The 16,760-nt window shown below is 38.5% G+C and overlaps 1 protein-coding gene across 5 annotated transcripts in view; it reads right to left on the bottom strand.

The window, feature by feature from the left end:
- Positions 1-16,760, bottom strand: part of LOC149565284 (methionine aminopeptidase 1A-like) — a 164,990-nt gene that overhangs the window by 10,961 nt on the left and 137,269 nt on the right. For 3 of the 5 annotated variants that reach the window (XR_016362029.1, XM_089818821.1, XM_089818823.1), the window contains exons 13-16: positions 15,684-15,757; positions 15,513-15,582; positions 15,187-15,252; positions 15,015-15,103 (exon numbers count right to left, since the gene is read on the bottom strand). Coding sequence is in view for 4 of the 5 variants with exons in the window: in XM_089818821.1 (XP_089674947.1) it covers positions 15,015-15,103; positions 15,187-15,252; positions 15,513-15,582; positions 15,684-15,757 (299 nt within the window). In the remaining variant the exon portion in view is untranslated. The remainder of the gene's footprint in view (positions 1-15,014; positions 15,104-15,186; positions 15,253-15,512; positions 15,583-15,683; positions 15,758-16,760) is intronic. The other 2 variants (XM_089818824.1, XM_089818825.1) reach the window with 1 other exon arrangement.

Raw genomic sequence — 16,760 nt, 5'->3', positions numbered from 1 at the left:
TGTAGTCGATGTCTCTGTGCCCGTAGCTCACTCAGTTGTGCACACAACTCATGTATCTACTACGTTCGAGTGTCCAAATTCAGCTGATCCTACATCTGAAGTTCTAATGATCTTGTCATCATCTAAGCTATGTTTCAAAGTTCTACCTCCTTCGCATCTGATTCCCTCTTCGCATCCCCCAACTGAGATACAAACGTTGCCTTCTCTGATTCCTTCTCAGCAAGAAGTGTTGCCCGCTCCTTCTCCCACGCTGCTTGTTGTTCAGCGAAACTGGCCTCTGTTGTGGCTAATCTAGTAGCTGCCTCCTCCCTAGCCCTTGCTGCTACCACATAATCCGCCTTACTCTTGCGTAGAGCATAGTATGCCTCCCGATACACTTGTACTATCTCTTGTGTCAGGCTTTCAACTCTTTTCTCTACTACAAGCCCCTCAGTAGTCCACTCCTGCCACATCTCAGGGGTCTCTATGTTTGGCCATCCTCTCGCCTCGAAACATGCTGAGAAGGCTGTTGGACAACCAACTTGCATGAATGACAACATCTGCTCTAACTCCCACACCACTGCATCCAAAGCACATCTCTGTGCTGAGACTACTACTCGGCAACCTCAAGTCACCACATCCGTCAAGTACGTCTCGACATCCTCCCCTAGAGCTGTCAAGGGGTCAAATGGTGTGGGGTGCTCTATGGCCATTGCTGCCTCTATTGCTTCTAACATCCTCTCTGCAGTACTCCCTGTTGGAGGAGGGGGTGGTGGTTTAACTATGACGATAGGACTCTCCTTTGGTGGGGCTGGGAGATCCATCATCTGAGGTACTTCTCTCATAGGTGAGATAGTGACAGATGTCGGTGTGATGTTGAATCTCCTACCCAAGTACCTACTTAAGACCTGCTCACTTAAGTTTTGCACACTCAAGTTTGTTGCAGTACCCTCATTGGTGGCCAGTAATGCATCATCTATCGTGACTACTGCATCTGATTCCACCACCTCTAGTCTGACTTCTGGTGTCCCCGAACTCTCTAGAACCTCCTGTACCAGTAACTCCATCACCTCCTTTGGTAAGGCTATCGTAACCTCACGTGTCGGTAACGGCATCACCTCCTCTAGAAAAGCGGTCATTGGTGATGGCTGGGGCTCTGTCTCAACTATGGCCACGGCCTTTGGAATGGTTAGGGTCGCTACAGCCAACTAAGCCGCTACTGTGACAGGGGTCATCACCACTGGCTGTCTGAATAGTCCAAACCCTGGAATGTGTACACCATGTGAACCCACAGGAACCAAATGTGTTGTTGTCAAAAGTGCAAGTCGCAAAAACAGCAATGATGTTGCCATAATAACTTCCACCTCTTTGTCATCCTCTTCCTCCTCTCCGTTGGTCCCACTCTCATTAGAAGATGTCTCCTGCCAACAACAATCTATATCTCTTGCATCTTGTCTGGGTCACTTTTGCCCGACCATGGCCTTCTAGCTGCCTAGTGTGTCTAGGTGTCTCCACTACATAAAATGGGGGCTCACTTGGCACAAGCGAGCCAAGCTTGGCCTCCAGCTTGTTAAGAGGAATCATCCACACTGTCGCATCTAGAAATAACCCAATTGCGTAGTGAGGCATGTAGAATGTCTTATGCTTTAGTGTCATAAATTCATACATCCTTTTTGCCAGTAGTGTAGCTTAATTGTACACTCTCTCATTCAGGATCCTATTCATCATCGCTACTTGTGGAAATGAGTTATCCAATGCGCAGCTTGATCTTGTGAGCCTACTGTTCACTAGGTCCATGAGGCAATGCCAATGCCCTTCCTAGATGTTGGACTTATTTAGTCCTTTGCCTTTCAAAGTGTCTATCAGAGCTTCTTATTCTGCTTTTGACAAGTCACCACATACAATCTGTATCAGCTACGCCTTTACCTCTTGATTTAACTTCTTAGACTTATTATCAATTTTTCTACTTCCTTGTGCATAATCGGGTATTCCAAATACTTGCGTGAAATCCAATGCCCTAAATGAGAGTACCATATCCAGCCTGAGATAAGCAAATGAACTAGTTCTTGAGAACCAATCGTAGGTCTCTATCATCGTGCGCAGGAAGCCCTTGTAATATCAAATGCAAAACATTGGCATTTGTATCGCCCATTCCACCTATGCCTTTCAAATGCTATTCTTCACCAGATGGTTCTTAGGTGTATCTGCCACCATTTCCTACATTCAGCTCCATTCAGACCTTCGAAAGAAATATTCTATGGTGTGAGGTGAGCTGGTGTACCCGCTAGCTGTACTACCTGTTTGCCCTTCTTTTTGTTTGTGCATGTGCTTGTGCCTCCTGCAACACTAACACCTGAGGGAAAAGTCTTCACATTTCTGTTCATGTTTGTGTTGGTTACTGAATCTTTGTCCAAATTCCAAGCTCTCTTCCCGGCTGATTGCATAACGGTCTACTCTTTTGTCTTTTTGTGTGAAGAAAAATGGTTAGTATTACTCACTAGCTCCGTACAATTCCTTGGACAAACTCACATTTACCTAGTAATCCATACAGTTCTGCTCTATATGAATCTCCTTTTGTTTGCCTATGAATGCTTGTTTGTACAATGGTCTTCTCTTTCCTTAATCAGCTGTGAGTGTACGGTGTTTCTTCTCAATCCTCCTATCTCTATGGTGGCTATACAATAACTCTTTGCTTTCCTTTTAATGCCTCAAGGCCAAAAGTTCTTGTTTTTCCTAGGAACCGTATGGTATATAGTGTTTGACGTCTCACTTTTATGTGGCCATATGGTGTCTGAAACTTTGCTTCCTAGTTGTTCTTGTTTGGGGCCATACGGGTACGTCTCCTCTAACATCCGTGCAATATGACTTGTCCTAGCTTGTTGTACGATTGCATTCATGCCCTCCTGCCAAGGCTGTACGTTTGTATGAAGTTCCTACTATGCTTCTAGCTCCAATGTCTATACAGTGATCCAAGCTTTATTTTGTATTAAGCCATATGGCCGTACGGTGAGTTTACTCTATTGCCATTGTCCCTTCAGGCCGTACGGTATCTCTACCTCCTCTAACTTGGCCATACGGTGCTCGTCTTTGCTTGTACTCTCTTGTTTATCTTGTTCGTATGGTACTAAGTCGCTTTCTGCATTGGTTATACGATAGCTCTTTCCTCTCTTGTTTGCTTTCTTTTGCCAAAACCGTACAGTGCCTTTTATGTTTTTTTCCTCTGGCCGTACTTTCTTTTGCCAAGACTGTACACTGCTACTCTCGCTCTTCCTCTCTTCTACCGTATAGTGCACAATCTTTCTATTCTCTGTGGTGGTGTCTCTATTTGGTCGTACAATAACCTTATCATTACTCTACTAAAATAATCTTTTTACATATACTCTTGCATCTTGTTCTCATTTTGCACATATTTTTTATAATTATCTATATTTATTTATTTATTATTATTATCTATATACATTGTTATTTATTACATATGTATACTGCCTCTGAGTTGTTTGTTCGGGTCTTGTTCTCTCTTGGGACCTTATTCCTTTCATGGTAAAGTTTTAGCTTCGAACCATTTACAGGATCAACCACTTCCTTCCTGTCCAGCATCCATAGTTTTATTGCTTCATTATCTTCCACTTCACGAATCTGGAATGGCCCGACCCACTTCACCTTAAATTTGTCAAGTTTGATTTCCTTACGCCCGTTATTCTTTAATACTAATTGACCTGGTTGGAACTTGTTTAGCTTCAAATGCTTGTCATGTCAAACCTTGCGTCTACGCTGTGAAACTTTGGTGGCCCATTGTGCTTGTAGTAGTCGTTCGTCAAGTTTGTTTAGGTTATATAACCTCCCTGAGACTTTCCATATCTCCTAATTTCTTTGCAATTACTATTCGTAAACTTGGTACCATGAACTATGTTAGTACCACGACCTCCTAACTGTACATTAACTGAAACGAAGTGTCCTAGGGTAACCTTGTAGGAGGTACGGTATGCCCATAAGGCCGATGGTAACTTTTCCTCCCAATCTTCACCTTCAACAATGCAGGACTTGTAAATTACTACACCCAAGATTTTATTTATAGATTTTGCCTGTATGTTTGCTCTCAGGTAGTACTAACTCGATAGGTAATGATAGATTTTGAATTTTGTGGTGAGTAGTCAAATGACATGGTTGACAAAATGTCCCTCATGGTCGCTTGTCAACTGTATTGGGATTTCGTACCTCATAATGATCTGCTCGTAGATAAATCTCATCGTGCTTAGGGCAAAGTTGTCTAGTAGGGCTTGCGCTTCTACCCACTTTGTAAGGTACTCGGTTGCTACTACAATGTATCTGCATCTCCAAGCTTTGCTTACCTTCAGTGGCTTGACAAAGTTTATGCCCCACTGTTCGAATAGTTCCTACACATATGACAGGTTCAGAGGCATAAAATCCCTCTTTAGTGGCTTCCCAGCTCTCTGGCATGTATCACATGCAACGACCCACTCCTTGGCATCATTGTGCACGGTTAGCCACCACAATCCTGCGAGAAGTATCTTACATGCAGTTGTGTCCAACCCATATGTCCTCCTACAACCCCTTCATGTGCTTCCTTCAATACATTTGGTATTTCTTCCTCCATAACACATTGTTCTAGAATCTGGTCAGGTCCCATCTTGTATAGCAACCCATTGATTAATTGGAATGTTCAACTTCTCAGTACTAGTTTCCTCCTCGCACTCAATAGCATTTCCCTCAAAAATTGTCCTATGAAAGATATTCCCCAGTACTCCTGTACCAGGATGATAGTACGTCGGTCTAAAATAGTTGCGCATCAAGAAAGTCGTCATCCACTCCCTCCAGAGCTCTCCCGATTTGATCCTGGATAGATGATCTGCACTAACGTGGCTTTTCCCAGGTCGTACCACAATTTAAATTGTAAATTCCTGCAACAAAAGTAGCCATCTACTTATCCATCCTTGGATGATTGGTTTGTTTATGAGGTATAGCAAGGCCTGATGATCTACGTAGAACATGGAGTCACTAGTAGGTAGTGTCTAAACTTCTGTATGGCGTACAACATTCCGAGAGCCTCCCGCTTTGTCGTGCTATAATTCTTTTCTACCTTAGAAAATAGTCTACTTGTGAAGTAGACTGGGTGGTCCAATCTGTGATCACCTATCTGTGCCAACATTGCTCCGATTGCATAGTTTGACGTGTTGACATGTACATGGAACTCCTTGTCCCAATTTGGATAAGTCAGGATGGGTGTTGTGGCTAGTTGTATTTTCAATCCCTCAAAGGCTTCATCCTGCTTTGTTTCCCATTTGTAGGGTTCTCCCTTGCAGGTTAGCTTGTCGAGCGAGTAAGATATTTTGGAAAGTTCTTAATAAACCTCCGATAATACCCTGTGTCCCAAGAATGATTTTACCCTGGTCTAATATGTCGAAGGTGGCATTTCTAGAATCACTCAGACTTTGTCAGGATCCGTCTTTAATCCTGCTTTGCATACAATGTGTCCCAATAGTTTCCCCTGAGGTGCCATAAATCTGCACTTCTTCAGGTTTGGTGCTAGTTGTGCTCGTCTACATCTTTCCATGCATTCCCTAAGTGCAGTCTAATACTTGTCCTTTGCACTGTAAAATAACCAATCGTCCAAGAATGCTTTGAAGTTTCCAACTGACATCTTGTCGAAGATGTGCAGGATGATTCTTTGAAACGATGTTGGAGCATTGCACAGACCAAACGACATTTTGTAGGCGTACACTCCATCTTTTACCATGAAGGTTGTTTGACCTTATCTTCTTCTGCGAAGGATATCTAGTTGTAACCGGAAAATCCATCCATGAATGAATATATTTCATGCCTTGCAACTTCCTCCAAAATACTATCAGTAAATGGTATTGGGAATGGATCCTTAATTGTTACCTCATTTAAATAGAAAAAGTCGACACATATCCTTATTTGAGTGGTATCCTTTTTTAGTGATATCACAATTGGAGATACCCACTCACTTGTCTTTACCCAAAAAATAATGCCTACCTCAAGCATCCAGTTGATCTCATCTATGACTCATGCAACATAGTTTTTGTTCATGCGATATGATCGCTTCTGTATGGGTACTGCTCCTATTAGTGGAATGCGGTGGACACACAATTTTGGCGGTACTCCCTTCAAGTCTTTGTATGTCCACAGTGTAAACATTCTTATATTCCATGAATATCTTAAACGTTGCTACTTTCAAAATTGGGTTCAAGTCATCTCCCACAAATATCATTTTTGGATAAGCCTCGTCCCCTAAGTTCATCATCTTCATTGTGGGTTCTTCACATTTAATAGGCTTCTCATCGCTAAATGTGTGTGCAGGTGTTTCATCTAATTGCGCCTCTCCTTTCACTCCTTTGTGTTCTATTAGAAATTCGTACTTCTCCTCTCCCTTACTTCCTTTACCCCTAACATGTAATAGCTCGAAAAGAGTTCATAATCCTCCATTTGCCAATGGAGTAGGCCGTTCACCGAATCCAAGTCGTCATCATCTGAAACCGAACTGAAAGTCAAGTCTTGGGCCTCTCTTTGTAGTAGCATAGATTCTACACCTCTTGCTAGAATTGACAAAATAGTACAAGGTAAGATTGAGGATGAGAGGGTGAGAAGGGTTCGTGAACTCAACCTACAGGTTCATGGACTCCCTCTTACTCTTGATCCTCTTGTTGTTGGACGCTCTTTCCTTTGTGATCAGCTTGGTCTTACTAACATCACATTGGATAAATACTGGATTGGACATGGTGACATACTATTTATCAGATTTTTCTCACTTGTAGATAGGCTTCAGGCTCTCTGTGCTAAGAGGAAGTTATTTTCTCTCCCTTCCAAGATTTTCTTACATGAAGATCTCGCGAAGGCTCAGGTTGCAGAGTTGAAACATGTTCGTGGTATTGTTGTAGAGGCGAGGCGGGCTAGTAAATGGGCAGTTATCAGGAATTTAAAAGCAGTTATTCAAGATTCCCCCCCAGTGGTTGGGTAGCGTTAGGCTCCCAAGGCCAAATGTCAGTCCCACCAGTAGTCGGACAAGAGGGTGACCCCCACTTGCTCCCTTCTTGTTAACTGTTGGAATGGTAATGCGTCTTTATGGTCATTACCTGGTCTCCTATGTGATGCTGTGAGATCCGCAGATATTCTTGTCATTACTGAGACTCATGACAGTCCTAAGCATCCTCTTCTAGGTGTTTCTAGGTACCACTAGTTACCTATTTGTAGAAAGGAGGTTCGTGCTTCTGGTGGGGTACGTGGCTCAGGCGATGTAGCTTGTTTGATTAAGGAGGCTATTTTCAGCAGCACTTCTATTGTACACTCAAAGAGTTTGCCAGATTATTGTGGGTCCGCATTGACCATAAATGTCACCGTCAGAAAGATCTTTATTTGACCGCTTGCTATTTTCCACTGGCTTCTTCTCACTATGCTATTCGTGGTTCTGATGATGGAGACCCTTTTGTCGACCTTTACTAGACTATTTCTCAGTTTGCTGCCCTAGGTGACATTATTATTCTCAAGGACTACAATGCAAGAACTAGAGTACTCCAAACTCCACTTTATGATCACAGTTCAGATTCCATATGCTCCACTGAGATGGATCCATCTTCTTTAGGGCTTCAGTGGTATTCTGAGGATGCTCTTGGGTCGTTATCCATGTATGGTAGACATCTGTTGCAGCTTTGTGAATTTTCTGGCTTTGTGATCTTGAATGGCCTTTCCTGCTTTCCTGGATCTGAGTTCTTTACTTGTTGGCCTCATTGTGGTGGTGCTAGTGTCGTTGATTATGTTCTTGCCTGCCCCTCCTTCATCTCTTGCATTCATAATTTCACCATTTTGTGCCTTCATCTTGCGGACCATGCTCTCCTCCGTATTCACTTTCACCTCTCCCCTCTTCCTTCGCCCCCTCTCTTGTCGCCTCATCTGTCACTACTTGCTCATCCATTCGCTTATGTTTTCTCGACAATGATTGTGTGCTCTTTTCCGCTCATCTTTCGAGACTCCTTAACCCTTCTTGCTTCTCAGATTCGTGTGAGGCCGCCTCCGTGTTTGACTTGCTTACGCCGACTATCCTTAGGTCTGCCATCCTTTCCATTCTTCATCGTCCTCCTTTGCCCCTTCACAGAAAACGTCGTATGACCTGTCCTATGAACTAGCGGTTTGATTCGAACTGCAAATCTTTCCATCGTTTTATGCGTTCTACCTTCGATGCTCACTCCATGGACTTTGCCCACATTCGCTCATCTTACCTCCGCTTTCTTCGGAGTAAAAAACGTACCTTTGCTACTTCTAAGTGCAAATCCCTTTGCTCCACGCTAATCCGCAATCCCTAGCTCTTTTAGTGCACTCTTTTCCCCCATAGTTCCCATCCACCCCCCACCCTCGACTTTCACTCTCTTACCTTGCACACCATGGCACTTTATGACATTCCTCAGCAGCCTTCTATCCACCCCTCTGTGCCTCCTTTTGCCCGCCTTTTCACCCCTACCCACATTTATAAGGCCATAAAATCCATGAAATGTAGTAGAGCTGCTGATGAGGAGGCTTTCCAGGCTGAACTTTTCAAATTCGGTGCTTTAGTTTTGAGTCCCTATCTCTCTATTCTTTTCAAAAGAGTGATTCATACTGGCTTTCCGACCTCCTAGTCTAGACATCTAATTTATCCTATTCATAAGACCGGCTCTGTCTTGGATATGGGGAATTAGAGAACCATCATGATTGGGCACACATTTGCCAAACTGTATGCGACAACCCTTAATGTTGTACTTTCTACGGAGTTAGACAGGAAAAGTTGTAGAGCTAGAGGGCAGGCTGGTTTCCGAGTAGATTATCAGACTATGGATCACATCTTCACCCTATGGGGTATTATTAAGGAGGCCAAACATAGATCAGAGAACGTTTATTGCTGCTTTGTTGATTTTCATAAAGCCTTTGATTCTGTTTGAGAGGCTTAGGGAGGTTGGTATCTTTGAGATGTTGTGTACCGCTATTATGAGACTTTATGAGACTGTGGTTGGCAGATTCAGGACTTTTGAGGGCTTTTCGACTGATCCATAGCACCATTAGGGTTAAGCAAGGCTGTCCTCTCTCCCCTACTTTGTTCAAGTTATACATTGATGAGCTTGAGGACTTCCTCCTGAAGTCTTCGCTCCCTAGGGATGGTTGTTATCTTCATCAGGTTCTAATCTCAATTCTTCTTTTTGTGGATGATGTGGTTCTCCTTGCTTCCTCTCCAGCCAAGTTACAACGACTTCTTGATGGCTTGGCTTCCTTTTGTGATCAGCAACAGCTTGTGGTTAACTTGAGTAAGACACAGGTCATGATCTTTAATTGTTTGAAGACTTCTCATCTTCACTTCGTTTTTCAAGGTCAAGAGATTGAGATCACTTCATCCTACACATATTTGGGGGTTATGTTTTCTGGTCCACATTTCAGTATGAGACTAGCTATTTAGCCCAAAGTTAATAAGGGTATGGGTTCTCTTGCTTTGCTTGAGAAATAGTGTTTCAGACATCACTTCTAGGATATCTCATTCAAGTTATCTCTCTTGCACTCCCTTGTGTGGCCGACTGCTCTTTATGGATTTGTGGTTTGGGGCCCTTCGTTGTTAGCTGATTTTTTTAGAAGACCTGTGGAACCCATTGTGATTCATTGTGATAATCAAAGTTGCATCAAGCTTTCAACCAATCCAGTTTTCCACAATCGCTCCAAACATATTGAAATTCCTTTTCATTACATTCGAGATATGGTGAATCGAGGAATCATTCAATTAGATTATATATGTACTAATGAGAAAACAACTGATATCTTTACCAAGCCTCTTCCTAAAGTGAAGTTGAAATACTTTAGAGAAAAACTTGGTATGATTAATTTGTAATATTGAATATTATATCAAATTTAATTCATGTGTGTTTATGCTTCTATTGTTTGTTAGTAGCATCATATGTAATGAAAGGTGACGATCTTTCATACACATTTATTCGTAAGGTAATTATTTACAAGGTGATGATCTTGTAAGTAATAGCCCTATTATCATGGACATCTCTAGACATTGCTTAAAGCAATTAGAGATCATAGATAACAAATTCATGTTATTATCATGGACATCTTTAGACATTGCTTCAAGCAATTAGAGATCATGAGTAACAAATTTTCATGGACATCTCTAGACATTGCTTCAAGCAATTAGAGATCATGAAATCCTATGGACATCTCTAGACATTGCCTTGAGCAATTACAGATCATAGGTAACATTCTTATTGTGGCTTCTCTAGATATTGTTTCAGACAATTAGAGATTTTAAATATGCATTATGATAAGTGTTCATAATTTTGTGTTCTGACTTTTAACCGTTTCATAGTATGAAGATCAGATAAAGTGATTAGATTTCTATACTAAAATTCTAATGTTATTTACTTCTCACTCACTAAAGAGGGAGTGTTAATGTTTTAGCATCAGTTGGAATAATTCATGTTTATCTGATATACTAATCTGTGTTTATGTTTAACAGATGAAGTTACTGCTGATTAATAAATCCAATGCATATATATATACATATATGTGTGTGTGTGTGTGTGTGTGTATGTGCTTTGGATAATATACGTTTGCATTATAATCATCGGCAGTTAACAGTATACTTATTGGCAGCCACATTCATATTGTCACATTATTATATGTGATCAGGCTCTCTGCATTGTATATAAAGAATGGTGCAGATCGCTGAATAAACAATATCAATCTACGGCATTTTGTATCAGCAGTCTGCACTCAGTCTATCACAAACAATTACCCATTATATATATATATATATAATTTGCAGGGTTATCAGAAGTCGTCTCAAATCATCAGCAATACAGATAAGTCGACTCTGCTTCCACAGTCCCAGAGATCTGCAATATTCAAAAGAACAAGGCTGCTCAACAGTTATACAAGTAAGAGTTACATTATTCCTGTGTTAATTGTTTTATCTATCAGAGATCTAAATAAAACTAACAGGGCACACTGCATGTTGATGATATGCCTAACAGATAATGGTAGTAATTTTGTTTCAATATGCAAATTGGTTTTTGCATTTTCTGATGTACATATGATATGAAAAATATTGTTACATTTATGACATGATGCTGCATATGCAAAGTTGATATTTGGTGAAATAAGTTTACAAATGTGAACGGCATTTAAGATGTCAAAAGAGTCTTGCATTATAAATAAAGTACTGTTGCTTACCCCTTACAATTAGCTATAAATGTAAATTACGTGGATCCCAAGCATGAGAATAATTGATATGTTGTTTAGTATTTTTTTCTGGCAATGTGTTTTAAACCCAAAATCAATTCCATTTGGTCCCTCCTTATAAAATCACAATATGAAAGCAATGTCATGTAATGATTATTAAAGGATTTTTCAGTCATTACTTACTTTATCTTACACAGTCAATAACTTATATTACAAATCTATTTTATAATATATGTCTTGTCTCTTTTTAAATTTTCAAAAAGGTAAGCTAAATCAGTTGTCTTTAAAACTTAAAATCTTTTTCATTTATTATATAGAGTTGATAACCAAATATAACCAGACTCTTTTAAAGAGGGAGATATACAGATATACTAGCATTCTAAGATTTCATTCTGATCTAATTTCTGTGAGAGAACAAGTGAATTGAACTTGCAATTGCACGAAGATTGCTAACAAAATTCTTGTTGGTAAGATATAATGCTTGAAGCAATTAGGTATATCTAAGTTTGACTATTTAATAATGTTTGACACTGAATCTTGTGATGATTTAAGGATATATGGTGATCATACATAGCTTCATTTGTTATTTTTTCTATCCAATAATAGATACTTCACACTCATAGACAAATTATTGTTTTTCTTACAACTGTTAAATTTGTTCAAATATGTTTTGTCATGATTTGAACAAATTTGTAATTTATCTTTTACTCTTAATAGAATTTTGATTTGAAATCATTGGTCTCAATGACTCCTTTACATTATATAATGATGTTATTTATTGTAATTTAGACTTTTTTGGTTTGGTTTAGTTTAGTTTAGTTTGCTTTTTTCCATTTAGCGTGGGTTTATTTTATAGAAATTATTTGAGATTGATTCAAAACATTATTGCTGTTTCATTTGTGCTTACTCATTGTGGGGTTAAATCAAATAACTTTCTTGACAAGTTAATCTGAAACAGTGTGGATTAAATTTTAATGGTCTTTACAATTATTAAATTTGTAATTTAGCAGTTAGATGAACTTGAAATACATCTTTGCACAAAATTTAGTTTAAGATAGTAAATAAACCACCCTTTTGCGTCTAGCTAGTCATCTTGGTATAAGGTCTCTTCATGAATAAAGTAGTTAGATTCTGTTTATAATTTCACAAAAGGTGAAAGTGTTTGTTGGTTGATGATTCAATCAAACTTCCAAGGTTGACATGCACTTCAATAGACTTGATTGTTAACGTGGACAATACCTCAATTTTAAATAAAGTGACTTAGTTTCCTTGTTATTACAGAAAGTATATGTGATATGTAGTTAAGAGAAGAAGTCTCCTTAAATGAGAGTTGCAAAGATCTACACAATAAGGATGAAATCAACAAATAAAAAAGTGGAGGATAAGAACTTATCTGAAAGGAACAAAAGAATATTCCTAGAGCCTATCCTAATAAAAATGGAAGCAAAATGTTGACTACACAGATAAGAACTAGTTTACACCAGCTCAAAAGTGAAATCAGAAGATGGACGATACCTGAAGAAGAGTGGGCAGACAGAAGATGTTGCTATTGCACACAAGAAGCTGTAGAGAGAGAACAACATTACATCATGGAGTGTTCAGCCTACAAGGATATTTGGATCAATTACATTGATAATTTGATAAACTAACTGGGTACACTTTGAGTAAGTTGTTTCAAGAAGAAAAGATAATAAGGGTTGCAGATTTCTTGATCAAGATGCACAGCAGAAGATCCAAGTTGCAGAAGGAAAAGGACATCTAGGTTGTGGGGGCCTTCTATTTCAGGCATTGTTTACTTTTTTGTTTGCTGGCTATCCATAGCTCCCATAGTCTGTTTGGCCTCGTAGACAATATTAAAATTTAAAAGCATTCATTCACTCATACATTCAACAACTTAATTGATTATACAAACTAATATTACAATATTAGTTCAATACTTCTCAATTGGAAGAGTTGCAATGAAGCATGGCAAAGACCCAAGTTAATTTCAGATGAATAACATTAGAGTTTTAATAGCAAAGATATGTTTAACATAAGATTGGTAACATGCTGTGTCCAATTTTGGATATGGCATACTCCAAACTTTGAGGCCAGGTCCAACTGCTGGATACATTTGAGGTGATACATACCTTGCAGTTGAAAGGAGAGTACTTGCCATCAAATTAGCGCTATCGGATAATACCTTAATTCTATTTAACTTATAATTGGGCCCACCATCATTTATTTCAAAATGATAGCTTAGCAAAGAACACAATTTGTTTACCCTTACATCTTTTTCTTTTAAACTTTTATAGTTCATAAGACACTTATTTCACATATCTAATTACACTCTTTAATATTTGTAACTGTTACTTTTCATAAAACCCGAGTACCATATTATGTTTTCTAACGAAACATTCTTTTCTAACCCTTTGAATTTTAAATGGACAAAAATGTCCCTAAGTGTTGGGGCATGCAGGCAAAGGGGGACTCGTAAGAGTGTGATATATGTTCAAATCCCATTATTCTAGGGAAAGAGTCATAAGTTTGTGCTATAATAATTATGTAATACTGATTTGAATAGGATCCATAATTAAATTTTCTTAAGAATTCGGAGAGAGAGAGAGAGAGAGCAAATTACTTTACAAAATGATTGGGATATAGATCCACCAGAAGTTAGCTCCAATACCATTTGGAATATATGCATGAGAATGAGAAGCTTTTGAAAAGTTCCAAGGCACTTTAGTATCTTGATACATAGAATAGCACAAGAATGTAAATTTTCATAGGAAGGCAGAACTACTCATAATTTATTAATAAGGTTCATTACAAAAACCCTACTGCATTTTCACAAGAGAATGTCAAGAAGATGAAGTTTTTGAATTAGCATAAGATGTTTATAATCAGAATGTAAAACTTATGGTTTTCCTTAAATAAAAAACTCCTAGGATATTAGGCAAGAGCTTACAACACAACGGTAAACTGTGAGCCTCTTATCTAAAAGGTCTTGAGTTCAAGTTTACTCTATTGTTGGTAAAATTATAAAACAGCTGACGGGCCCCTTCCAGAAGGTTCTTGTTATGTAGCCGACGGGCCCTTTGGTAATTGTTAGGTAGCCAACGGACCCCTTTGGGAAGGTTCTTCGGGAAGTATATGTACACCATCCGAGATCATTGTAATCATCATTGTAAGCACTATGTAATCTCTTCGGCATATATGCGAATAATAAAAAGAGTACTATTGTGTTACATGTTCTTGTCTATTGTCTATATGCATTAAACTATTTACCCCATACGGTAAACATACTCAAGCTTAACAACTAATAATAATTAATCACAATAAATAATAATTAATCTTGGCTTCGGCCTATTACCCATCACAAAAATGAAAAAATGAAAAATGAAAAAATATCTCTTGGGATATTTATTTGATCTGAAGAAATTCCCTCCAACTTGAATGGGCAAATAGAATATTATAGACGAAGCAGTCTAGCATGTAGATGAAATATTTTGTGCTTCCTCATTGAATGAGAATGGTGCTGATAATCATGTGGAAGAATGTACTATGTATTCATCTGGATTACTGCTGATAGGGTATCCATAATTTACAAGATTTAACGTGTGTATTCCATTTGTCATTTCCTGATAAAATCCTGCTGAATGTTCATGCTCAGATCATTAAATGAAATAAGAGAATGTTTTACTGAAAGGGTGTATTGGTAACAGTGGCAAACCAAAGCACCTAAGTTCCACCTCATTTCCAAGAGATAACATACCCTATATAAATATAATTGAATGATAAAATGAAACACTACTCACTAAGAGGGTGTGCTCAAACTGGGCACTACGCTTCCCATCTGCTGTCACAGCTGTCCATCCATCTGGCCACATTCTGTCACGCCATACTACTATTGAAATGGAAGATCTCTCATTATGACAAATGAAAATAAAATATTGAATAAATAAATAACACCATTCAAAAGTGTCATACCTGCATTGATCATAGGTTCTATTGTAAATATTTGACCTGCTTTCATTATGCCAACAGCTTTATTTCCTATATTGAGGTCAAGGAGATATTTCCCAAATTTCATGAGAATGCCACCCAACTATTATAATGTTTTGCTCCTCCAGCTACTAAACCATAAAAATGTACATTGTATTTATAGCATAATAGTACAGGTCACACATGAATCAGGATAAATAACTTATACTCTGTCTCTTGCAGTCTCCATTTTTGCCTAGATCATTAAGCAACAAGTCAAAAGTGATCAAGTCTCCGGGCTGTTCAAGTAAAAAAGCAAGTCAAAAGGATACGGGCATAATGAGGGATATTTGGTGCACAATGGAAGAGCTCCCCAATGCCATGTCCACAATAGGATTTCACCTGTTCCACAAACTACAAATCTCAACAAACAGAGTAATATTTGCAGTAAAACAAGCAACCTAAATTAAAACTAAAATGTCCAAATACTATGAGCCATGTACCACAGATAGCCCTGACATTGAAGCGTGCCGATTGATAACCTCGCCCACTTCACGGAACCTTACTCCAGGTTTTACTGAGCATGGAAAACGTATGGCATACTTCAGTAAGAGCTAAAAACTGATTAGATATCATAAATTGAACAATCAAACATTTATAAATATGTGTTCCACTTTGACAGAATTTTACAGAGACCAATCAAATGCAACAAAATCCTATACATGAACAAGATCCAGAAAACATACATGAAGACCTCTTTATGATATGCAATGCACCTATCAGATACATAAACAGATTATATATTCCATCTTAACCACAGCCACACAAAGAAACTCCAATACTCTAGAGCACAAAGTTGCCAATGAAAAACCAGTACTTAAAATTTCAAGTCAACGAAATTCTAAAAATAAAAGTTGGGGACAAAAAGGGTAGTGCAAACCAATTTCTTCCGATAACCGAAACTGAGTAACATTACGAATAAAAGATAAGAACTAACATGCATCAAATATGTTGCAGATGAAAGATGTATGCCAACACATATAAACCATTTTCATTTTGAGTCTTCAGACTTGCTAGAATTATAGACATAAAAAACTGGAAGCAAAATGATACCCCAAAACAACTTTTCTAACAAATCAACCAAGCTGATACAACACAGAAGTTATGTTTAATATCTATCTAGTTTCATTGGCATGTTCTACAATAATTAGGAAGTTCAACAAAGCCACAAAACCATTTTAGCTATTTCCTCATGTAGACAGCGAGTTTAATTGTTACAGTCTAGATAACGTGTATCTTGCATTTATGGACTATTAAATCTTCAACATTATTTAAGTTAAATATATAGCATAACAATTTAATGATTTCATTTGGCTATTGAGGCTTTGACAACAAACTCCCCTCTTTCATTCATCTAGAATATCCACTGAAACCTTGTGAAGTTCAGGTGAACAAAAGAAATTTTATCAATTAACAGAATATTAGTTGATGAGTCCATCAATATCCCTACCCTCCAATCTGGTTATCAAATACAGATCCTTTGGGGAACCAACCAAAAAAGTTACAAATTGTGCATTTCA

The sequence above is a fragment of the Cupressus sempervirens genome, chromosome 3 (assembly GCF_028749045.1).
Source record: "Cupressus sempervirens isolate cs-2001-9-10 chromosome 3, ASM2874904v1, whole genome shotgun sequence".
Lineage (NCBI taxonomy): Eukaryota > Viridiplantae > Streptophyta > Pinopsida > Cupressales > Cupressaceae > Cupressus > Cupressus sempervirens.
This window is presented reverse-complemented; position numbering and strand designations above follow the sequence as displayed.